Raw genomic sequence first — 25727 nt, forward strand, 5'->3', positions numbered from 1 at the left:
GGTTTTGGAAAACATCTAGTCACGTAAAGACAAAGTAGGGAAGTGGAACCATCTCGACAGGTGTCCTATTTTGGGCACTTTTCTGCTATAACTCAGCCAATGGACTACCAGCTTGACGCGCGCCCACAGTTGATCAGCAGGAGTAAATCCATTTTATTTTGTATGGCGAAAAGCATCTAAACTCGAATTGCTCGAAATGACAAGCTTTTACCGAAAAAATATTTGGTAGGCACCAAACCGGTCATCATTGTGCACAACCGCTACCATATATTTTTTCGAATAATATGTTTCACTTCGAGAAATACGCCTTTAGATGCTATTCGCCATAAAATATTTTTGCGATTTACTTTTAGCGATTTTTCGCGTATAGAAGCTAGCGCCACATTGGTCAATGCGGAGAGTAGGAAAAGAGCCAAAGCATTTAATTCATTCCTCGTCCAATTCTGAACCAATGAATTATTTAACTACATCGGCTGTTTTCCTACTCTCCGCATCGACCAATGTGGCGCTAGCTTCTATGCGCGAAAAATCGCTAAAAGTAAATCGCAAAAATATTGTATGGCGAATACCATCTAAAGGCAAATTCTTCAAAGTGGAACACATTATTCGAAAAAATATTTGGTAGTGGTTGTGCACAATGGTGACAAGCCTACCAAATTACCAAATATTTTTTCAGGAAAAGCTTTGTATTTCAAGTAATTGAAGTTTAGATGCATTTTGCCATGTAAAATTAAATTGATTTACTCCTGCTGATCAACTGTGGCTGCGCGCAAAGCAGGTAGTCCATTGACTTAATTTTAGGAACCTGATGATATTGTGCGTTGCAAGAAAAACACAATTATGGCGACTACTTTCCAAGGCCTTCAATGATGGGCAAAATTTAATCGCGGTGCAAAGGCCACGTGCAGTCGCAGCAGTCATCGTATCACCCGGCCATGTGGCGACCCTTTTTCAAGAATAATCAAAGAGCGCTATGATGGAAAATGTGAAAATAGGTTTGTTTTCTTAGGCGACTGTCTCGCGCGTATCTCTGACTGCGGGTAAAAGTAATCGCGAAAGTAGATTTTATTTTGATTCGTATAATATACGTATGGTATCTAGCGTGTACAAAATTTCAAGTCAATTGGTCAAAAGATTCGTTACCCTACATCAATATTCACCTCTTGCTTTATTTATCCACTGCTGTTAATTTTCCACACCCCTGCTCAGCTCACTTCACCGCAAAATGTAAATAAGGAAAGTGATGTCACACAAACCATCGGAATAGCAACTCAGTGCAAGATTTGAGTGGGTCCCCAAATGTGGAAACCCATCGCTAATCCCATGTCGCGTCCTTATTTTTCATTCCCGTTTGGATACCACCGGTGTGAACATGGGTCCCTATTCAGGGCCCGGAAATAGGGATAGGGACCCAGATAGGGATGCCCGTGGCGATGCTCTATGAGGGCGAATATTTAAAACCCAATTTTGCTAATTTGTGTCGATTACGTCCCTATCAGAATTGATTCCATATCGCACTCCACCAGAGGCACCAACTCCACACCTAGCCGGTTTGCTTGACTGCGCTTTCGGTACGAAGAATTTTCCTCCACTTCAGTTTGACAAACAGCAACCGGAAGCGAACTTGCTGTCAATCTGACTGACTGACTGGCCGAGCTCGCTCGCCCTCTTGGCTGTCAAACGATTTGAAAGCTCTCTTTCCGGCATCTTGTAAGGTTAGTGGTGGAACACATTTACCGTGCGTCCACAAAAATTGTTGAAAATCTAGTGAAATAGTGAGTGAAAATGATTTTGATTTCGTTTGAAACGACGAGGAATTATGGTGCCAGTTGGGAATGTCGAATGCTGGACGGTTCTGTGCGATTTGGAGTGGGAAATTGCGGCTGAAAAGTGATGCAAATTTTTTTGGTCGATGTTCCGACTAGTGCAATCTTTTGGTGATGATCGTTGTCAACAAAGGATTTCCCATCGGGGAAATCTCGCTTATCGGATGATGTGAGGCGAATTTGGCCGCAAGAACCGTGTCCAGCGTAGTTTTGTAAATTTCCGGCACCGTGTTTCATGAGAAATCAAAATCAATGTTTCTCCACTGATTGTTTTGTTTTTGCTTTCGGAGTATAACCTCATTGCTGATGTGTGACGTCTGTTCCGTTCTTCCAGGGAAACAATTCAAGATGGGTCGCTACGCCAAGGAACCAGATAATCCCGCCAAGTCGTGCAAGGCTCGCGGTTCGAACCTCCGGGTGCATTTCAAGGTAAGATTTTGGGGCAATTTTGTGTGGGTTTATAGAGTAGTAGCTAATGGATCTGTTTACATTTTCAGAACACCCGCGAAACGGCGCTAGCCATCAAGCGTATGCCTCTGCGCCGTGCCCAGAAGTTCTTGAAGAACGTCTGCGAAAAGAAGGAGTGCGTTCCATTCCGTCGCTTCAACGGTGGTGTCGGCCGTTGCGCCCAGGCCAAGCACTGGAACACGTCCGTCGGCCGTTGGCCAAAGAAGTCGGCCGAGTTCCTGCTGCAGCTGTTGAAGAACGCTGAAGCCAACGCCGACTACCGGGGTCTCGATGTGGACCGACTGGTCGTGGACCACATTCAGGTGAACCGGGCGCCGTGCCTGCGTCGTCGTACCTACCGTGCCCACGGTCGCATCAATCCGTACATGTCGTCGCCGTGTCACATCGAGCTGTCCCTCACCGAGAAGGAGGACGTCGTGTCCAAGGCCGCCGAGAACGAACCCGCGAAGAAGAAGCTGTCCAAGAAGAAGCTCCAGCGGCAGAAGGAGAAGATGATGCGTAACGAGTAAACTTAGGCGCTAAGTTGATGGAAGAGGTGTATATTGAAGGATTAACTGAGAATACAAATATTGGAAGCCGTAAGAAAAGTAAGTTACCCTGTTGCATTTTGTGGCCAAGTTGAGAACGATCCTGTCGGCGCGTCCACCTGTGGACCATTAAATCTTGGGAAACGATATACATTGGAACGATGAACGGTTCAGTTTCAGCGATATCATACTGAACTTTGGATCAATTAGAGAGAGCAGGTGTCTATTCTGCCGATAAGTTTCTGCGATCTATCACAGACATGTTTTCCAACTATTCATACAAACTCAATTAACTTATAGAGGAAATTAGTTTTCGGCTTCACGCAGGTGATAGCAATGGGAAAATCCTTGAGATAGATAAAAGAATGAGTCATTTTACGAAGTGACAACAATGTTGATGATGATATTGTTTTTCACGGGTTATTGGACGCTACCTCCTGTCAAAATTCATTCATAAAATCGGCTCGTAAAATGGACTATTCAATCTGAAAAAGCTTATCGTATTTTGCACAAGTTGATTTACAATTAATTACCAACTTGTGTTCTCAAAATTTTTCTCAGCAGTTTTGCGGATTTTTGAAGATTTGACCATCAATTACCTATTAGATAATTATCCGAACATTGTTGAAAACAGCTTATAGTGTTCCGACTTCTGGGTCTGTTCCAGCCTAAGGCCTTAAGTACACATTGTCAAATATTTGACAAGGAAAGAACTCAAGGAAAATCTGTTTGACACTGGTAAAGATTCGATCAAGGCAAACCAGATATTTGAGCATTGGCTTCTTTTTGGATAAATATTTGACCCTATGCACTACTTACTTTCAGTCCTGGGCAGCTACGGTGGTGCAGAGGGCCGAATTGAAAGATCTCCATCCTGGGCGATTGCCAGCCATCGCCTTGACCTATGGCCAGGTCAAATTTCTGTCGATTTGCTTGATTTCGTTGTTGAGGCTGCCCCTGCCTCTGTTGCGATGTCCTGCTGGGTTCCAATCTAACGCTTGTTTGCAGATTTCGCTCCCGCCCCTGCGTTTTTACGCTCCCGAATTTCTGTCGCTACCGTGCCATGCCCTAATACCGTGTGCCTTCTAATACCGTGTATTTGACAAAAAAACTCAAATATTTTACTAAGAGTATTGTTTTTTTACTGATTAATTAGTTTGTTCATTAGCATATTAAACCTTCTTAAGTTAGGCGTGATAAATTTGTCACATATTTACAAAAAACAAGCAATTAAAAATATTTACAAAATGTGAGTGCAAAGTACCAATGCACGGTATTAGGGCATGGTTCCTTTTGTGTTCCAAATACCGTGTTTCGGCTAAAACTGCAAACTGAAAATATTATTGATACTTTTTACTTTGTGGATCAATTGTACAGACCTCTGGGCAACGTTTAACACACAGGTGCTTTTAAGAATGGACTTGGTATGTTTGATAGAGTGATGATTCAAAGGACCACCAATGTATGCGGGTCACATACACGGTATTAGGAACAATGCTATGTTTTATCATTTTTATTTTAACAATGGCTTGAACATTTGGAAATCCCTGGCCAAGATCACAGGGTTCGACGGTATTAAAGTGAAGGATGTTAATTGTAATTCTTGTAATGAAAATATCACCTTTAACACTTTAATGCGCCTCCAACGGTTCATTGCGAACCGGCTGCTACAGATGGAGTATGGCTGATTTATCAGAAATGCTCGATAAACAGGAGGGACCTGCTGGGGCCTAGTAGTTTCTATACCCAGAAAACAGTTCTGGTCTATTGAGTCTGGGAAGGTTTCGAGAGTCGTTGTGAATCATAATGCAATTTTTTGTGTTTTGTGACGAGTCTCGGAATCTTTTTTGAGTCAGCAGACTTTGAACTGTTTCCTGGGCTTCCCACTATTCGGTTAATTTTAACAAATACACTATACAAATACAAATTTAATTCAAATATGAAATAATTAGTAGTATCTCGCGTATTCAATTTGCTAATACATAGTTCTCAACATTTGATGTGCTTTCGTGATTCAATTTTCTCTATAATTTTCAATATCAATTTAAAATAACTAAGTAACTAATAGTGGGAAGTGCAGCATTTAACAGTGCTTGCTTATAGATTCGAAGCTAACGTGTGATCAAGACGAAATCGACAAAAACTGACTACTTCGACTTTGACTAACGTAGACTATTTATGACAAATTAGATTTTTCGACTGAGTGTATGAAAGGTTTTCTTTAATATGGACTTATTTGGATCGATGCTGATAGTGCTGATAGGGATGTGGACGAAAGACAACTTTCAAAGATAATAAAAACAATACTAAAATGAGGATCAACGAAAATGAACATAACAAACACATCGACTATCTAACAGATCATAGGCACACCAAAGATTACTGAATTATAGGGCAGAGCATAAATATGAACAATCAGTTGACTGCCAATCATCGCGTACGTCGGTCGTGTTTTCTTGTATCGCTTTACTCTCGATCACAATCATGTGTAGTGTACGAAAAAACACACTTGTGATTGATTTCACTGTTCTGCCGGTTCGTCCGGATATTAGAACAGTGCAGCAGTTTTTGGAGAAGGAGATTAATCTCCAATATTCGCATGTGGAAAGCATACAGTTGCATCACGCCCGCAACTGTGTGCTTATCGAAATGAAAAGCTTCGATATTGCATCGCGTTATCAATTGGACAACAATTGCAAACGAACAATGCTTTGCGCGGGTAAAGAGTTTTGCATCCCCGTCTACGTGGACTGCGATGCTGTGACCGTGCGAATACACGATCTTCCACTATCGATGGACAATTCCGTTATTGGCGACTATATGCTGAAGTATGGGGAAGTGATTTCCATACGAAACGATACGTGGAAACACTACTTCTCCGGACTTCCGAACGGCGTGCGTGTGTTGAGAATGCGATTACTTCGCGATATTCCGTCATACATCACCATCGAAAACGAGAGAACAATGGTCTCGTACCTTACCCAGCCTAAATTGTGCCATCAATGCGGCCAGCCGGCCCACCCAAAGGAGAAGTGCTCGAGCCCCAGTTCCTCCATGAGCAATAAATCAACTTTGCCGCCATCCGACGGGTTGTTCAATGAAACTGATTTCCCCCCAATCAACAACACTAATGCAGAGCCATCACCCGCTGTAAATAAACCTACGTCTGAAGAACACACAACGCAGAACAATGATGACTGGACCGACGTCGAAGACAATGCTTCGAGCACATCATCTGGCGATTTCAACGTTGTGACTCACAAACGCCGGCGATCAACCAAACAAAAGGACAATGTGACTAAAAAAGTTTGTTCGGAACAGGGGTCCGCCAACACGGGCCACAATGCTGCTGCAGTCGACAGTCCGTCGGAAGAAAAGAATGTTTTGCCGAAAAATAAAAATCGGAAAGGAGTAACTTTACCTATTTATAACACAAAATAAATGTAACGAATATTGGCTCTGTAAAGCTGGAACCGGCGAGTGAGCCTTGAAATAAATGTAATGGATAAAAAAAAAATATGAACAATAACATTCTTTAAAGCTTGACATGACAAAAAAAACAAATACAAAATTGACCATATGACAAAACCGAAACTTTCACACCTTCTACCGTAACCTTCTGAGTCAGTACGCAACAGTGTCTTACTGGACGACATGTTCCGTGCACGGCTGGTGAACTGCTTCTGAAGGATTACGTACTCTATCCTATCCAAAGGCCTAGTGAACTGTCGTTGTCCGCGCAAACGCGAGACGCTTGTGCGTACAGTGATGGGAGAGGTTTCTACGTCCGTCGGCGTGCCGCTAGGAACCTTTCAAAAAAAAAAAAAAAAAAAAAGAAAGAAAACAATGGCTTGTACATTTGGAAATCCATTAATCATATTTATTATACATAATAAACATAATAAGCAATAATATGGCGTTTGAAAAATCGAGAAACACGGAAAATTATTTTTTACAGGGCTCTTTGAAGTGAAGAGCATCCTTAAGGTCACGGTATTAGGGCATGGCACGGTATTGGGGTCTCCAGTTAGCCTAGTGGTTAAGGCTATGGATCGCCAATCCGGAGACGGCGGGTTCGATTCCCGTTCCGGTCGGGAAAATTTTCTCGATTCCCTGGGCATAGCGTATCATTGTACATGCCTCACAATATACAAATTCATGCAATGGCAGGCAAAGAAAGCCCTTCAATTAATAACTGTGGAAGTGCTCAAAGAACACTAAGTTGAAGCGAGGCGGGCCAAGTCCCAGTGGGGACGTAGAGCCATAAAAAGAAGAAGAAAGAAGAAGAAGAACGGTATTGGCTTTTGATGACATCGACGATGGAGATCCAATTGTGAGGCCACCACGTACGAATTATATACCACAGGCATCTATTGATGAAGATCTGCAGCGGTTGAGTGTTCTCCATTGATACACACCAGGTTTCATTGGCGTATAGCAGCACAGATCTAACGTTCGTGTTATAAATTCGGATTTTGGTGCGTCGACTAATCTGGTTGTTTTTCCATATTGTCCGTTCGGTTGGAATCAAGACCGACATTCAAACAAAAATTGAAATTTGCTTGGTCCACAAGTGTCGCAACTGTTGCGCATCTAGTGCTCTGTGTTGCTGACAACAACGGGAAGGATGCGCACTACTTTTGGCATGATTAAAAAACGTCGCGAGTTGGGTCGCGTCGCGACTTGATTGTGCGAAGTCCGGTTTGGTGGCGGCCCGACAATACATTTCTTAAACTCGCAAAAGCAGCCCTCGCCTTCTTGATCCATGTTCCTATGTCGATCTTGAGGCCGCCATTTAGCTATCAAGATATTGGAAGCTTTCAACATTCTTCACTGACTGCCCAGCTACCGTAAAGCTGGAAGGGTTGACCGTGCTTACATCCAACGATTTGGTCTTGTTGACGTTGATGGTAAGACCTGCCGCTGAGCAGTGTTGGGAATACTCACTTGCAAGAGTGATACTCACTTGCTTCTATCCCAGTCCAGAAGCATGCTATAAAAAAATGATGTTTGAAGGGCTTTTAGATTGTAGTTTGATCTAAAAGTTTGCCGAATAAAGTAAAGGTCGCAGACGCATACCAAAGTTGTGAGAGAGCTGTGAGTACGAGGTGAGTAAAATTCGTGTAATTTTTACTCACCTTGTACTCACAGCTCTCTCACAACTTTGGTATGCGTCTGCGACCTTTACTTTATTCGGCAAACTTTTAGATTAAACTACAATCTAAAACCCCTTCAAACATCATTCTTCGATAGTATGCTTCTGGACTGAGATAGAAGCAAGTGAGTATAACTTTTCGCAAGTGAGTATTCCCAACACTGCCGCTGAGGAGCGTTGGGCAAGATCATCGAGCTTGCTCTGCACTGGTCGAAAGATCATACAAGATTATCTTTGTATGGGTCCCTCGCATTGCTCAACTTATGGCAATGAGAAGGCGGACTCTCTCGCAAAGGTAGGCGCACAAGAAGGCTATGATAGAAGAATTACACATGGTGGACCCTTTATTCTTGTGAGAGATGTGTTGAGGTCTCGCGATGTCACTTATATGCTATGCGTGGGTGTGAGCGCTGAGCACGAAACCAATTCCACGGTGGCAAGGAGCGTGTTCACCTCGTAGCAAAATTTGACCCGACGCCAATCTGTGTTCTCCTAAGTTCGGCTAACGAACTTCGCTCAGTCTTAGGATCTCAAGCTTCATACGGCATGCCTAACTCGCTAGTTGTGCCAGTTTACCCTGCTGGGCTAGGCTAGCGTTTATACATTCCGTTTCAATTGTTGTCCGTTGTTTCGCGCTAAAAGTCGTTGCCGGTGAATCAGTTCGTAATCCTTCATTTTCGGTTTTATAACGATTTTTGGGTTTCGGAAACAGTAGGTTGGTGGCCTAAGGTTCTCTAGCCACCGTGGTGGGGATGCTACCTTAGGTATAGCTTCCGGTGGAAGAGCATTTCATACTCAGCCGCTGGATGCCGGAACAGACGCTGTTTGAGCCGCACCTCCTTGGTGAACAGACGCTCGAGACGTACCTCCTCAATCTAGCTGAAGTCAGAAGAACAACAGTGCCCAGGCTGCACTACCAGCTAAGCACACAACTCTTAGCTGGCGGTCTTTGTCATCGCTTGACCCGTTGAAGCATGAGGTAGGAACTTGTGAGGATCAGAGCTATGTTGGACGCTCTCCTTTTCGACTCACCGTTTTGACCCTGTGTGAACCTAAGTACTTACGAAGATGGTTTCTTCGACAAAGTGCTTTAGAAAGAAAAACCACAGAGAAACGGACGTAACACTTAGAACAAATTATATTAAAAATCATCGTTACGAAATCGCAATCGCTGAATGCTAATCATCGCATGTTTGGACAAGCCACCACTAGATGGTGGTAGTAAGCAAACGTCAAACAGGAGCAAAAACGCTACCAACTACCGAATATTCGAATCAGCCGTTAAAAAGGTAATCGATGGGAAGCGAGTAGAGTGTGACGTCTGTTTCTCTGTGGAAAAACGTTTACAGTTGATGGGCTGATCCTTTCGAAATTTTGCTACTAGACGGCGGTTGTAAGGCCGTCCGCAATGCTGTTTTATTTTGTATGGCGAGTTTAAAAAAACTTAAAACTCGCCATACAAAATAAAACAGCATTGCGAACGGTCTAAGAATGCTAATTTTATAACTTATCTGATTACTTAGAAATATTTGATAGTTTGGCGTTTCACACTAGTGCCTGCTGTTGACGATATTGCAAAGCTCAGTGCTCCGCGTAATATCTTCACCAGCTGGTGCTAGTGTGACTGACTACTGAGCGATGATTTTTAAAGGAATTTGTTGTTTGTTTGTGATATTACTGTATTTTACTAGAAACGCACCAATATCGAATTGAGTCAACCAATCAAACCCAAAAATTATAGCTAACTAGTTGGGGAACTAGCAGTAAAAATTTGAGAATTGTTGATCCATTAAAAAAAAATAACAACTTCTTGAAAATTTTCTAGCACATACATTAAATTTGCATGCTCTTGCAAATTTACTACTAGCGCCACCAAGTGGTAGAAACTCGAACCAAACAGTAGTTCAACTGAAAGTGTCTTTGACTTACCACATAAGTTTGCCTAAGACACCATTTGTCTAAGCACATGATTGTGAGATATGTAAAATTTAAAATTTGTTTGCACTCTAGCGGTGGAGTTTTGGTGTCTTTGGCAAAGTTGTTTGATTGGTAAAGGATTACAGATGATGGAACGCATGATTCGAAATTCCACCGCTAGAAGGCGCTAGAATGCTAACAAATCTTAAATTTCACATATCTCAGGATCCTGATTATTTAGAAATATGATTGTTAAGTTGTTAAGTAGATTCGAGTTTCTACCACTACCTGGCGCTAGTGGCAAATTTGCATAAACATGCAAATTTCGATTATTAGCTAGACAATTTTTCTGCTAAGCTGTAACTTAGCGCTCCCCCAAACCGACGCGACTATTTTCCAGTGACACGACTTTTTGTCGCTGCGTGAATCGCTGCGCAGTGATTTGAATCGCGGAAGAATCACTGGAGGAAATACTGAATTCTTGGACGAACTCCTGTAGGAATTTCTGGATGAATCCATGAAGAAGTTCCTGGTGGAATCTCTAGAGGAATTTCTGGAGGAACTCCTAGAGGAATCTTTGGAAAGATCGCTAGAGAAATCCCTGGGGAAGAAAATTTTGGATTAAATTCTGGAGAAATCCTTGGAGGAGCTCCTGTAGAATACCTGGAAAAAATCTTGGAGTAATGCCGGGAAGAGTTTTTTATGGCTTCCATGGAGGATTTCCTGATGAAATTGCTGAAGGAATTCTTGGAGGAATTCTTGGATTAGTTCCAGGAGGCATTACTGGATAAAATCTTGGAGTATTGCCTGGAGGAATTCTTGGAGGAATTTGTGTTGGAATACCTGAGGAATTGCTGGAGGAATCCTTGGAAGAATTTCTGGAGAAATTCCTACAGGAATCCCTAGAAGATTCCCTTGAATAATTCCTAGAAAAGTCTCTGAAGAAATGCCTGGCGCACCTCCTGGAAAAATCCCTGGAGTGATTCCCAGAGGATCTCTTGGAGAATTTCATGGAGACATGCCTGTAGGATTTTCAGGAGGAATATCTAGTCTAGAGGAATTCCTGAAGGATTGTTTAGAAGAATTCCCAGAGAAATCTTTAGTGGAATTCCTGGAGGAAACACTGCAAGAGCCTCTGGAGGAATTTTTAGATCTCTCAGAGAAATTACTGAGAGTAGTGTGCGGTAGTTCGGCAACAGCAAAGTTTCGCGGTCGAGGAAAAAATCCGGGCGCCGACAAGTGAGTCGCGTACAGTGTATTTCTGTGTGGAATAGACTAAAGGTTTCTGCTCCCTAGTGGAGTGGAGACGCGCGATAGAATTTTATTTTTGGCTAGTTTTTGCGTCGAAAAGTGGTCGGTTGTTAACGGCGGTTTGTGTATACTGATCCATTGTCAAATCATATCACCAACCATAGGTGACTCCCGGACTGACAATGTACCTTACCCTACTAACAAAAATTCCTTCCTGAGACAAACGTGGAGATGCAGCGATTCGCGGTCTTTTTAACAACGTTTATCTTACTAACATCCTCTCCCTTCCTCGATGACCGTAAGGACGTGGCCGGCGCCGTTATTGACCTTATTAAAGCTGAGAGCTCTCGAACTGTGTACATTGAGAATAGTAAGCTAGTCCCAAGCCCTATTCATTGGTTCCCTGTGCAATTTCGATTGCTCTGCTCAATCACGGAGTAGCAACTACGAATTGTGCGGTCATCTATGCTCATGCTCATGCTCATGCTCTCAGAGAAATTACTGAAGTAATTCCTGGTGGAATCGCTTTCTCCTAGGAAATTTTTCTGAAGAAATCCCAGAGGAAGTACTGAATAAATCGCAGAAGAAATTCATGGAAAAATCATGAATGTTTAATAGAGCTCGTGGGGGAACTCCTGGAGGAATCCTGCAGTTCCTGATGAAATCCCTGAAGGAATTCCTGGATAAATCCCAGAAGCAACATCAAGAGGATTTCCTAAGGGAATCATTTAACATTACCTGTATGTAGGAATTTCTAAATGAATTCCAGGAATACGTGTATGAATTCCAGGAGGCATTCCTATTGGAATCCCAAGAAGAGTTCCTGGAAGAATCCTTGGGGGATTTTTTGAAATAATCTCTGGACTAGGTCCTGAAATAATTTTCCGAGTGAATTGAAAGAAATCCTGAGGGTATCCCTGGAACAAGTCTGGGAGGAATACCTGGAGAACTTTCTGAAGAAACCTCAGAAGGAATCCTTGGCAGCAATCCCATGAGATTTTTTAAAGGATTTGCAGAAGAGCATTCCAATCGACTTCCTTGAAGAATTTCTGTAGGAATCCCTTAACCTTCCGTAACTCGCGCGGTTGACTACCTGCGTCAGCACCACACTAATGCTGAGTAAAAAAAGGCGAGATTTTTTCAACATGTTGTACAAAATACAATAGCGCGATCGCTTGAGGGTTAAAAAATCTGGAGGAATCTATGTCTGCAGTAATTTCTGAACGAATTCTTGAAGGAATCCTTGGATGCATTCCTAAGGATTTTATGTACAAAATTTTAAAGGAATTTTTGGACTAGTTTTTAAATAATCCCTAGTAAAATTTTCTGGAAAAACTCCTGGAAGAAATTCCTACAGAAATAATGGAGTTGGAACAATTTCTAGCGGAATTCTTGAAGGGATGGAGAGATTCCTGGAAAAAAATCCCTGAAGGAATACCTACATAAATACCTAAAAGATTCTATGGTGAAATTCCTTTGGGAATCCCTGGAGAAAATCCTGAAGAAATTTCCAGGAATCTCTGAAAGAATCCACGATGAAGCCACTGCAGGGAACTATAGGAAAATTCCTAGAGGAAATGGTAAATGCATCCTTGCAGAAGTATCTTTTAAACCCCGATTTAATCCACCTATGATGAACAGAACCCTTCTTACACTTATTAAAATTATTGTTGTATTATTTGTTTTTAACATATTTATTTTGTGTAATTGTTAAATGTAGAGCTAACTTGGTATTATTTGTATTTAACATATTTGTTTTGTGGAATTGACCAAAAGCTCTAGAAAATATTGTGGATTTGGCATCTAGTGGATTGGTTTCCAAAATAGCATCATGGACCATGGACTAAACTGCCAGAAATGCCAGACACTCCCTAGAGTCTTGTATGGAATGTTTAAAAAATAGCTTACATATTCTGGAATTTTGTATCTTTTATTAACTGCTAAAAGATCTTGAATCGATTAACAAATGGGTAAGAAAATCAGCGAGATACACTGTCTAAATCAGTCAATTAAATTAGCTCCGAAGTACTTGGTATTCATGGTTATGGTGTAAAAACGACAAAAATGATATATCTACTAAGTTAATCAGTTTTGGCATTAGCTAATTATTTTGGCTGTCTGGTTCTTCAAAGCTTTCATTTAACATATTGTTAGTTTCCATAAAATTCCTTTGTACTTGTAATTTGTTATTTATAATTTTGTTGAAAACAATAACCTGCTAATATACACTTTGTATGAGGTCAGCATCATTTATTGAAAAATAATTTCCCATAGACTGGTCAAAAACAAATGCAAGATAACAAGTGAATATAATAAAAAAAGAATTTATTGAAATACTCTTCGTAAGATATCTCAGTAATCAAATGTCGAATCGAAATACAATTTCAGGGCCTTATACAAGCATATTGTAGCTTTCATTTGGTGCTTAGAGAACCCAAATCGGTTGACAGACGGCTGAGATATTTATTATGGTACCCTTGGTCAAAAATCTCTCAAAAAGTTAACCTGTATTACTCCCAAGTACTCTTTGAAAGATATATCGGTAACCAAATGTCCAATCCTAATGAAATTGTATAGGGTTCTACTAGAATGTTGTAGCTTTTATTTGGTACCAGGATGACCGAAATCGGTTGACAGACGGCTAATTTATTATGATACTTTTGGTCAAAAATCTCAAAAGGATTAGTTGTATAAATCCGAAGTACTCTTCGAAAGATATCTCTGTAACAAAATGTCTAATCGAAATAAAATTTCTGGGCGATCTACTAGGATGCTGTAGCTTTCATTTGGTGCCAAGAGAACCCAAATCGATTGACAAATGGTCGAAATATTTATTATGATACACTTGGTCAAAAATCTTAAAAAGTTTAGAAGTATGACTCATAAGTACTCTTCGAGAGATATCTCGGTAACCAAACGTCCAATCGAAAAAAAAATCAATAGCGTTCTACTAGGATGTAGTAGCTTTCATTTGCTTCCAAGAGAACTCAAATCGGTTGACAGACGGTTGAGAAACGTGCGTGACTTTTTTTTTTGTAACGCACATACACACACACACACACATACACACATACACACACACACACACACACACACACATACAGACATTTGCTCAGTTCGTCGAGCTGAGTTCATTGGTATATGAGACTCGGCCCTCCGGGCCTCGGATCGAAAGTCGGTTTTTCGAGCGATATTTATACCCTTCTTATGGGTGTAAGAAGGGTAAAAATATGAAGAAATACGTGGGAGGTATTCCTGAAGCATTTATGGAACAAGACCTGAAACAATCACTATCAAAACCCGTACAAACCCAACATCGCATCCCGGCAAAAGTTCCCAAAGGAATCCATGAAGGAGCTCCTGAAGAAATTCCAGAAGCAATTCCTGACAGAATCCCTGAAAAAAATTCCGGAATTCTTGAAGCAGTTCTAGAAGTAGTTACTGAAAGAATCCCGGAAGGAGCTCCTTGAAGAATCCCGGAGAAGTTTGTGGATGAATACTATGTACTTGTATGATTCCTGGAAAGATCACAGGAGGAATTTCTGAAGAAATCTCAGAAGAAATTCCGGGAGGAATCTCCCATAAATTTCCTGGAAGGAATCCCAAACAGAATTTTAGAAGGAGCTTGCTGGAATTACCAGGCATATTTTCCTGGAATATCTCTTGTAAATAAAAAAAAAACTTCTGAAAACATTCCAAAACAAACTATTGAGAATCCCTAGAGTTACAGAAGGAAACTGAAACATGTTCCTGGAAGAACCTTTTAGGAATCTCAGAAAGGATCTCTGGGAACCTCAAAAACAAATCTCATATTTTGAGAAACCACAGAATGAAATCCTAAAATAAATTTGTGGAGAAACCACGGAAGAAATTCCCGAAGGAATCTCAAGAACAATTGTTGGAGTAACCCCAGAAGTAATTCCTGGAGGAATCTCGGAATTAATTTCTAGAGACATTTTGGAAGGAACTTAGGAACTCCTGAATCAGGCTGAAGTAATTTTAGAAGGTAAGAAATCCCAGAAAAACATTCTGCAAGAATTTCGGGAATATTTCCTGGAGAAATCCAGGCAAGAGCTCTTGAAGGAATCTCACGAGAAACTCCTGGAAGAACCCTAGAGAGAACTTCTCCGGGAATACTTAATAAACCCCCTGGAAGAATCTCGTCATGAACTCCTTGAACAACTCGGGGAGGAACGCTGGAACAAATTTGTAGACAAACCGCGGCGAGCCTGTCCTACCAGGGTTAATCTAGTGGAAGTTAGAAGGACAACAGTGCCTAGGCTGCACTACTAGCTCTTAGCTGGCGGTCTTTGTCGTCGAATGACCCGTGGAAGCATAAGGTACCCAAGTAACCAGTAAGCATTCCTTCAGCATTATAGTAGCCTTTACGACAAGGCGTTTAATGCTAATTAGCCGTGTATGCACCTGTAGTGCTACCTCACAGCAGGTTTTGGCAAAATAACGGGCTATCTTAGTGCTATCCCTTCAGGAACGTCGTGGCGAAATGTCAAAGAAGCGTAACGCCTCGTCGAGCAAAAAAAAAACAAAAATAGATTGACGTCTGCTTCTCGTTCTCTCAGCCTGCTTCCTCGCTTCATCGTCCTTCCATGTTCCAGCCGGTGCTAGGGGGTACTTTTCTTGCTAATTTTTGTAGTGATGTAGGTTTGAACCTAGGGGCAAGACACTGTGCAAACGAGAGCAACTCTGAGAGATTCTGAGTTAAGCCTGGAACACATAGCGTCCGTTCCGTCGAGGTTTGCGTTTTTTTGACAGTTTTCCCATGAGAAATGTGTCAAACTACTGTCACGCACACGCAAACGTATGCATTGTGTGGGGCACTTTACTCTTTTTATCGATGATCGACGAAATTTGTCGAAAGACATCCCTAAAACTGCAATTTTCATTCAGCACATGCAACACTTTGTAGTTTGACATTGGTGCCAAATCACACTTCGGTATAAATGAGAGAAATTCTGAGGAACTGTGAGGAATTCTGAACAACACCTAGAACACAGATTTGCTCTCGTTAGATCTGTCTCGCCCCTAGGTTTGAACTTACGATCCGAAGATTGATTAATCATATCTGCTTCGGATTCTGTTGCTCCTGATCCACGATGCTAAAGCTGTCCCGGTGGCGTGCGTTGATTTAATCGCCAATATAAAGGATGATTCGATAACAGCTTCAGATTCAACATGCAAAACTTGTTTTCATTGAAATATTTCATTGTGGTAGAGCATTACGATCCCTTCTTTTAAATATCTGTGGAATATGGCCCGTTTACATATTTGCTAATTCTACACGACAGTTCATTTTCGAGCAGTATTGGCGTCAATTTAGCGCAATGTAAACACTTTTTAGCAGACAATAAAATTAGCATGACAAAATCAGAAGCTTCTGAATTCGGTGCTAAAACTAGTGGACAATAATGAGGATATTAGATTGTCCGACACAATTAGGGAAGATTCAAAAATTACGTCCATCGTTTTTCGGGATTTCTAGACCCCCCCTCCCCCCTCTGTCACGCAATTTCCCTATACCCAATACACGTACTGTCACACTTTTCTAGACCCCCCCCCCTCCCCCAAATGTTGGACGTAATTTTTGAACGTTCCCTTAGCATCATGTAAACGGTCTGCTAGACGAATTGTCGGCTAATTATGCCATCACGCCAATTTTATTGGCAGATGGGGAAGTGTTTACATTACGATAGTTTGGTACCAACACAGTCGGACAATTTATTGTCCCAGATTTAGCAGCAACATTTTTAGCCGCAATGTAAACGATACTAGCGTGGAATAAATTGTCCGACAGAATATTGTCACGCATTATTATCACATATGTAAACGGGCCAATAAGATTGTTTCTTCCCTCTTTCAAACAATCCTATGATCCACCAAAGCATTCACCTATTCGGCACATATTTTCCGACGAAATGATAAATAATAAGCCATTTCACGAGACGTTTCAGAACAGCTGATCGCAGCAGCGGCGTCAACTGACAGAATTCCACGCACGTTTGTTTTGCTGGAATCTCGTGTAATTTTTGAAAAGGTACTTGTGCGACAAATTGGAGAAATGAGAAATTGGCGCCAAAAAAGGCTCAAAAGCAGTCGCAGAAGCAATACAAATCTCATAAATTAATCAGGTATTTTTTTCGTTGCGATTGACTCGTTAACTTGCCGAAAAGAATTCAAATAAAAATTTCTAATTATTGTTTTAGCCAGTTTCAAAAACTACGCTTGACTTGCGCGCAGTCATTAACCATCATCAACCGGATGATGATTGAAAACGTAAACATCAGAGCGCGGAGTTCTGTCGTTTGACTAGCCTCATAAAATAGACTATAGTGGTAATCACGTTCAAATGTATGCGTGCCTTTTTTGTAGATGTAGTTGTGAAACTGTGAGGAAAATATTTGCACTCTTGCTCCGGACGTTGGTTTTATCATTATTTACCCGTTTTACCCAATTTGATTGGGTAATATTTGCATATGCAATCTGAATAGCCTTTCAATCGGCGTGCACTTTTGTGTGAGGAAAAACTTGCGCTAGTGTTCGTGTGTTGAAATGTCACTTATCTCTATTGGGGATTTTTTGATGGACAAGTTCCCAATCCAATCCAATGTTTTCTTTGGTGGTTTTGGATGAGTAGGGGAAAATGAAGAAACAAAAAAGATACACAAATTTGTAAACAGAAGCATGGTCCACTGCACGAATTTATTCTGGCCTGCTTACTCTCACGCGAAATTTGACGTTTGAGCGGTGTTGGCACCGCTCAAACGTCGAATTTCGCGTGAGAGTAAGCAGGCCAGCATACATTCGTGCAATGGACCATAGGCTCTGTAAGAGAGAGACAAAATGTGTTGCCAAATGCGTAACATATCTCCCAACCTTTTTGCTCCTAGCATTTAAAGAGCAGTTGAAAAGCATTCTGTATGCTCCCAAGTGAAACCACTTCAAGCAGTTAAAATGCTAATTAACAGCCGAAAGTTTTTGAGCAGCACAGCTTATGCTAACTCAAGGCAGCTATGCATTCAAACTGCTTATGTAGGGCAGCAAGCAGTTTAAATGCGTAATACGGGCTGATACACGGCTTATTCAAATGCTTAGTGGTTACCTGGGTATACTATAGGAACTATAGGAACTTGAGAGGAGCAGAGCTATGTTGGACGCTCCTTAATGTCGGATCACTATTTTGCAGGCCAATGTAAAACCGGAACTTTCCTTCCTTGGACTATATTGGAGTATATTTGTGCCTTCCACATGAAATACGCATCATTAACAGAGGAAGCTCTTGGTTAATAACCTAAGGCAGCATCCATTTATTACGTAACGCTAAAATCGACAATTTTCGACCCCCCCTCCCCCCTCCGTAACGCTTTTTTGTATGGAAACCCGAAAATTTTTGTATGGACCGTAACGCTCGGCCATACTCCCCCCTCCCCCTAGAGCGTTACGTAATTTGTGGATGGCGCCTAATTACCTTTCGAAAATTGCGTTCGACAAAAATCTACGTGGGGGAGGGGAAGGTCTGAGAGGCCAAAAATGAGTACGTAGTTTACGGACAGCGCCTTAAATGAAATCATCTGTATTAAGTTATGATGAAACCCTCGTAAGCTATTTTTAGCATAGGTATGCTTATTATAAAACCCTGGTTCGGACTACTATCATAGAATCCGCTCAGTTCCCGTTGCAACATTCCACCACTGCTTGATCCGGAGCCACATCAAAAGCTATGATTCCCAAAGTAGAGGATTTTCCTGAAGAAGCGTTTGACGGCGGCAACTTTTCTCGCCTCCTGGCGCTTCTTGATTGCTCGGAGAATCCGCAACTCTTCTCGCAGTTTACGTAGCTTCGCTTTCAACATTCGACATTTTGCGCGCTCTAAGGCCAACAACCGTCGGAGTCGTTTCGATTCTTTCTCCATCCGGGCGCGCTTTCGAGCACAATCGCAACGACGGGCGGCGGAGTCTGACAATAAAAACGATCACGCCACATTACAATTCTGATAAATGTTATGTAAAATGATCAAGAACTTACCCTTCACTTCCGCATCCGTTTGGGTTCCGGTTGTACTCCGCAAGGCAGTCGGAAGATAAGGCTTGACGTTTTCAAACTCTTCGACTAGATACTCCACATCGGTGAAGTCGTCGTTGTTGGGTACTTTGCAATAATCGTGATCCATTAAATACATCTTCCTGTACGTGCGGACAAAACACAAAACAAAACCATTTAAAATCTCCTGTTCTGGCTTCCCTCGGCGGAACTCAACAGCTCCCGGAACGGTTCTTTTGCTTCTTTTGTTTACAGTTTCTGATGGACAGCATCCGCTGAATCATCACAAAAAGTGCGTTGGTGTTGGTGAAAGGTGCAAGTTGCATAGTCGAAAAATTGTCATGTCGAAATCGAAATTGGAGTTCGTCAAGTGGGACGAAACTGCTGGAAGTCACTTCGAGTTTGAGGGGACGACACATCTTCTTAGTGTAACGTCCCCACTGGGACTAAGCCAGCTTATCAGCTTAGCGTTCTACGAGCACTTCCAAAGTTATTAACTGAGAGCTGATTATAATTCATAAATAACTGAGAGTTTAATTAAATTATGTCACGTATTCTGTTCCTCAAATTTCCTAGCCAGTGTGACCTGGCACCAATATCAAACCACCGACGAACCGACGTGACAGCTAGAACAAATAAATTCAAATTTGTTGTCCGCGACGCCATGATGAAAAATAGCCGAACACGATCGCCACCTCTATAACGGCTCGCGATGATTTGATAGCTCGACACCAAACCCCCGTGTGTTCATATAGGAAACGGTTCGCGTCTGTGCTGATTTGACAGAAGCGATCGCTCGCTTCGCTGGTCGACCGTTAAATTAGGGGGAGACAGTTTTGGATCACCACTGTCACGTCGGTTCGTCGGTGATCAAACTGCAAATTATTGCGTGTGCTGAATGAAAATTTCAGTTTTGGAGATGTCTTTGAACAAATTTATAGTGCGCATCCTTCCCGTTCTTCTTCCCGTTGTTGTCTGCAACACAGCGCACTACTACTAGATGCGAAACAGCTGCGACACTTGTGAACCAAGAAAATGACATTTTTTTATTAAATGGCTGCCTTGCTTCCAACAGGATAGACAATATATTGGTGCAAGGTTACACTTTGGTATAATTGAGAGGAATCTGAGGAGATCAGTGAGGAATTCTGAACAGCACTTCGAACACAGATTTTCTCTCGTTAAATCTGTCTTGTCCCTAGACAACCCGTTAGACAAGCAGGTTTTTGTGAGAGCCGATTAACGACGGATAAAATTGCAGACCCATCATCTATTTATTACTTTCAAAGCGGCGTACGATTCAGTAAAACAAAATAATGAGTTATGGCCAAGGTTATGGCTGATAATGGTAGAATCTAGGGGCAAGACACTGTGCAAACGAGACCAACTCTGAGAAATTCTGAGCTATTCTGTTTTTCGATGATCGACGAAATTTGTCGAAAGACATCCCCAAGCCTGCTATTTTCATTCAGCACACGCAACACTTTGCAGTTTGACATTGGTGCTAGATCACACTTTGGTATAAATAAATGGGAGAAAATCTGAGAAATTGTGAGGGATTCTGAGCAACACTTCGAACACAGATTTTCTCTCGTTAGATCTGTCCTGCCCCTAGGGTAGAATACGTAGAATACGGGTTTTCAACGAAACAGATAAGGCTAATTCGTGCAACGCTTGATTGATTCAATCAAATATTGCGAATAAGATTTTGACGTTCTTCTTACCCTAATAGGTGGATTGAACTAGGGGCAGCACAAATCTCACGAGAAAATCTGCGCTCTAGTGTTACTCAGAACTCTTCACAATTCCTCAAATTTTCGCCCGTTTGCAAAAAAAGTGTAATCTGAAATCAGTTTGAAGCTGAATAGTGTTTCGTTAGCTGAACAACAAAAAATGAAATTCAATAAAAGTATTTCAAATAATGTTGTTTAGAATTACTCAGAGTTGCTCTCGTTTGAACATTGTCTTGTCCTTAGGGATTGAAGCATGGGTGATGCACTGCTGAACTTTTTGGTCTTCAAGGGGCCGTAAGGAGAACTGGTGTGCAACGGAGTGGTACCATCATAGACTAATGGATCATTGAAGCCGACTTTTCCGCTACTCACTGCATCAAAACAAAAGCGCCACCGTATATGGACGGTAACACAGTGACAGCAGTCGAGTTACGTCAAACACACAAGGCTACGGTGGCGCTATCTGTTCATTTCATAGCGGCCGTTTTAGTTATTTTAGTGATCCATTCGGTACCATCGTCACATGGTCGCACATGTTCCTAGATTTCGCGGACAATACCGGTAATCATCGGAATTGATCGTCGAGCCGTGGAAGAGGCGTTCAAACTCAGTACAAATTGTACTAAGAACCGTCCAAAGTTTTAAGCTTGTAATCATTGCAGGATCTAGCACATGATTTCCTTCCAAAGTCATGTATGTATATTATTGGAAAACGCGTGATAGTCGATTGAATTTGCTTGGTTAAATATCCTTGTTTTCATATTGCGTTGGAATACAAACAGCGAACCGCTCTCTGCGTCAGGATTTTTTTAATACACATGTGCCTCTCTCCAGTTTTGAAAACTGTTACTCTTGAGAGCCTCAAGCAATCATTTTCCTACACTAGCACAACTTTCAGTATCGCGACAGGTCCATAAGTATTCGCACACGCTTGGGCCGATTTGGATGTGAATTTCGCATCATATGACGGTCCCGAAGATTTGAATCCTTTTCTCACTGCGTAAGACTAGTCGAGTGGCAGTCGGATAAATATTTATAGGATCATACGAATAGCCGAAACTTTGCACCAATCAATAATAATAGTGTTGTCTTGTTGGCAAAGCTAGCGGAGTACCAAAAAGAGTGAGTTGTTTGATAAAGTGATTGTCCTAATTATAATGATAATTGTGTCTGGGACCTTACTGCAGAGGAAATGTTAAAATAAGTAGAACTCGGACACAATCATAATTTCTCTTATTTTATTTAAATTGTTGGGTAAAAAGATGTTCATGGCTGATCATTCCAAAAATTCAAGTTGAATGAGTTGAAAAGTTTATTAAGCTTTAGTTTAGTTTTGGAAAAATACCAAGAATGAAAAATATAATGCTGCTGTTGGGATAGAACACGTGAGAGGGTAAGCACGTGAAGTTATGTGGAAGCTGCCTCTGAGAGCAAGTGCTTATAAGAGCCCGTTTGCGTGCAACCAACAAAACAGCATTTCTATGTGCAGGAATTAAATATCATATAATCTAGCAACGAGAATAACTTGGAACATGTGAAGTGGCCCTGTGGAAGCCCATCGGTGTGGCATCGAGTGATAAATATCCACCCCGCAAGTAGCAAAGGCAAGACGGTGTTGTTCAGTAGGGAAGAGTTCATTGTTGTTTGTATTTGATACTCCATCCACGCTCTCCATTATATATTTGCCAGCCGCATGTCCTTGCCATTCAGCTGTTTCGTGTGTCGGAATTTGGCGAGGATTCACATTGCAGTAGAAATGTATGCGTGCGTTGTGCACAGTGAAGGCCAATGCTCCTATACTCTCCCGCTCTCATAATCATTCTCCCCTCTCTATATTAATCGCTTCAGCTGACACGTAGTGCCGGCATAATTTTATTGCCCTTATTTATATTGTCAAAGTTTGATTTTTAGTTTGGTTTTAATTATGCTCATCAGGGGCTCGGCACGTTTATTGACTTTTGGAACGCAGATCGTGAAAAAACAACATTCTGACCAAATAATATTCAATGGAAAATTCGTTTGGGAGATATGTAATAGGATTGGAAGATTAAAATTATTCAAGATACATAACAGATACATAAGGGAACGTCCATAAATTACGTCACGCTTTAAGGGGGGAGGGGGGGTTCAGCAAAGTGTGACGACCCATACAAAAATTTCAAAGGTCTCACACAAAAAGTGTGACATAGGGGGGAGGGGGAGTTGAAAATGGGCAATTTTCGCGTGACGTAATTTATGGACTTTCCCTAAGTGCTTTCTTCTTGGGACTATCTTGATTTTTTGAAGATTTACTGTAATTAAATAATAATAATCATTGAATTGTTCCAAGCAGCTAGCCACATTGGATATCGAATGGGATTTTATAGATTGGCTTATTTTTAGCGTAGGTGCTTCTGGGGGCAAGACACTGTGCAAACAAGAGCAACTCTGAGAAATTCTGATTTACTCTTTTTATCGATGATCGACGAAATTTGTTGAAAAACATCCCCAAAACCTCACCCAAATCTGTATTCGAGGTGTTGTTCAGAATTCCTCACAGTTCCTCAGAATTTCTCCCAGTTATGCCAAAGTGTGATCTGGCACCCGAGCTGGCACCGTCAAACTGCAAAGTGTTGCGTGTGCTGAATGGAAATCGCAGTTTTAGGGATGTCTTTCAACAAATTTCGTTGATCATCGATAAAAAGAGTAACTCAGAATCTCTCAGAGTTCCTCTCGTTTTCACAGTGTCTTGCCCCTAGGTATAAATGGAAGAAAATCTGAGGAACAGTGAGGAATTCTGAAGAACACTTCGACCACAGATTTTCTCTTGTTAGATCTGTCTTGCCCCCTGGCTTTTCCCCTAGGATTATAAGCTTAGTAGCCTTGTTGGTGACCTCAACTGCAAAGCTACGAGGCTCCACAATTACAATGATCAGGGCTAGGGGCAAGACACTACAAACGAGAGCAACTCTGAGAAATTCTGAGGTGCTCTTTTTATCGATGATCGACGAAATTTGTCGACAGACATCCCCAAAGCTGCAATTTTCATTCAGCACACGCAACACTTTGCAGTTTTACATTGATGCCAGATCACACTTTGGTATAAATGGAAAAAAAGCTGAAGAATAAATTGTGAGGAATTCTGAGCAACACTTCGAACACAACTTTTCTCTCGTTAGATCTGTCTCGACCCTATAGGGCAAGACAGATCTAACGAGAGAAAATCTATGCTCGAAGTGTTGTTCGGAATTCCTCAGATTTTCTCCATTTATACCAAAGTGTGATCTGGCACCAATGTCCAACTGCAAATTATTGCGTGTGCTGAATGAAAATCCCGATGAAAATAGAAGTTTTGGGGATGTTTTTCAACAAATTTCGTCGATCATCGATAAAAAGAGAAACGCAGAATTTCTCAGAGTTGCTCTCGTTTGCACATTGTCTTGCCCCTAGGCGCCCCTAGGTGTCACCTAAGCAGCAGGTATTGCTACAGTCAGTGGTGAATACGCGTATCTAGATAAGTTGTAAATATATTCACCATTGACAGCAGCATGGGAACTTTGCAACAGCAGCGTCATCACGAATTCGCCACTTGTTTTGCCTTTTCAAATGATCGGTCAATTCCTTACAGAGTTTTGAACTGGACTTGGACGTCTGTTCTCTGTGTATTATGTATGATGAACCTTTTTCGAAAAAAAAAAATGATTTTGTAACAGTAAAATCTATCGTATGTATGTTTTTATTATTTTTTTTGATCAGGGAGCACTAATCTCGGCACTAATATTATCATTGCTGGTGTTTCGTAAAATGGCTCATTCTCAGATGCAACTTTCAAGTCCGTACCTTGGTCTGCTGCGATATGGTAGCAACGAGACAAAACAAGAGTTGTGAAACATATGCTCCTGGAAAAAAAAATGTTTGTTTCGACGGTTGATTTTTTTTAGTTGGCTCACTTTGCAGAGCTAGAAAATACCTGGTGCTTTACTGCTCATAAATATGCGTAGTATCCAAATTGTGCCTTTAAAATTTCCTAGGCTGGTAACATTTCAACAACTTTGATAGTAATTTGATGGATTCCGGTCGGAAACAGAATCATTCGAAGCCCAGTTCGAATACTGTCTTTGGTTTTGACTCGATTTGTATTTACATTGTATAGGATTGACTTGCTGAATGGTGGTGCGCATGCTCATGATGTTGTGCATACAAAACATTTTCTAATCCCTAAAGCAACAAATGAAAATGTAGCATGCTTCCACAGTGGTTCCAAAATTCTTTCAATTACAGTTAACGCTACAATAAAAGCATGTTCATAAATCTGAAATGTTATTCTCGATTTTATTGTTCTCCTATGTTTTACAGTGAACGAAATTCAACACTGCCATCATTAATCCATCAACCACGAGAACGTCAGCCAAGAATATGACTTCATGAGCAACACTGTCAAAGCAACCTTTTCCGAGCACATCAAGATACGGATACGTTGGTAAGTGAGCACGGTAGTGCGTAGTAACGTCTAAAAACTCCATTGAATGTTTTGAGTTTCTTGAGTTAAAATTAAATATTTAATCCTAGGGGCACGACACTGTGCAAACGAGAGCAACTCTGAGAGATTCTGAGTAACTCTTTTTATCGATGATCGACGAAATTTGTCGAAAGACATCCCTAAAACTGCAATTTTCATTCAGCACATGCAACACTTTGTAGTTTGACATTGGTGCCAAATCACACTTTGGTATAAATGAGATAAATTCTGAGGAACTGTGAGAAATTCTGAACAACACCTAGAACACAGATTTGCTCTCGTTGGATCTGTCTCGCC

At 41.3% G+C, this 25727-nt stretch overlaps 2 protein-coding genes across 2 annotated transcripts; one reads left to right on the forward strand and one right to left on the reverse strand.

Annotated features, from left to right (window-relative positions):
- Positions 1–1659: 1659 nt before the first annotated feature.
- On the forward strand, positions 1660–2885 carry LOC109424016 (large ribosomal subunit protein uL22-like). Its single transcript, XM_019699071.3, has 3 exons — positions 1660–1715; positions 2161–2255; positions 2324–2885. Exons 2-3 carry the CDS (start codon positions 2175–2177, stop codon positions 2801–2803), a joined length of 561 nt encoding a protein of 186 aa, XP_019554616.1. The 5' UTR covers positions 1660–1715; positions 2161–2174; the 3' UTR covers positions 2804–2885.
- Positions 2886–18716: 15831 nt separating this feature from the next.
- Positions 18717–19503, reverse strand: LOC109423989 (uncharacterized). The gene is made up of 2 exons (XM_019699059.3): positions 19185–19503; positions 18717–19115 (listed from the first exon to the last, which is right to left on the reverse strand). The coding sequence occupies exons 1-2, from the start codon at positions 19336–19338 to the stop codon at positions 18871–18873; spliced, it is 399 nt and encodes a 132-aa protein (XP_019554604.3). The 5' UTR covers positions 19339–19503; the 3' UTR covers positions 18717–18870.
- Between the last annotated feature and the right edge of the window lie 6224 nt (positions 19504–25727).

The sequence above is a fragment of the Aedes albopictus genome, chromosome 3 (assembly GCF_035046485.1).
Source record: "Aedes albopictus strain Foshan chromosome 3, AalbF5, whole genome shotgun sequence".
NCBI classification, from domain to species: domain Eukaryota; kingdom Metazoa; phylum Arthropoda; class Insecta; order Diptera; family Culicidae; genus Aedes; species Aedes albopictus.

What these genes read in the sequence shown, in the direction of transcription:
- LOC109424016 (XM_019699071.3), top strand. Translation starts at nt 2,175, where the DNA reads ATGGGTCGCTACGCCAAGGAACCAGATAATCCCGCCAAGTCGTGCAAG. An exon ending in ACCTCCGGGTGCATTTCAAG is followed by an intron (nt 2,256 to 2,323) that starts GTAAGATTTTGG and finishes TTACATTTTCAG; the next exon opens with AACACCCGCGAAACGGCGCT.
- LOC109423989 (XM_019699059.3), bottom strand. Translation starts at nt 19,338, where the DNA reads ATGTATTTAATGGATCACGATTATTGCAAAGTACCCAACAACGACGAC. An exon ending in AACGGATGCGGAAGTGAAGG is followed by an intron (nt 19,116 to 19,184) that starts GTAAGTTCTTGA and finishes TTTTATTGTCAG; the next exon opens with ACTCCGCCGCCCGTCGTTGC.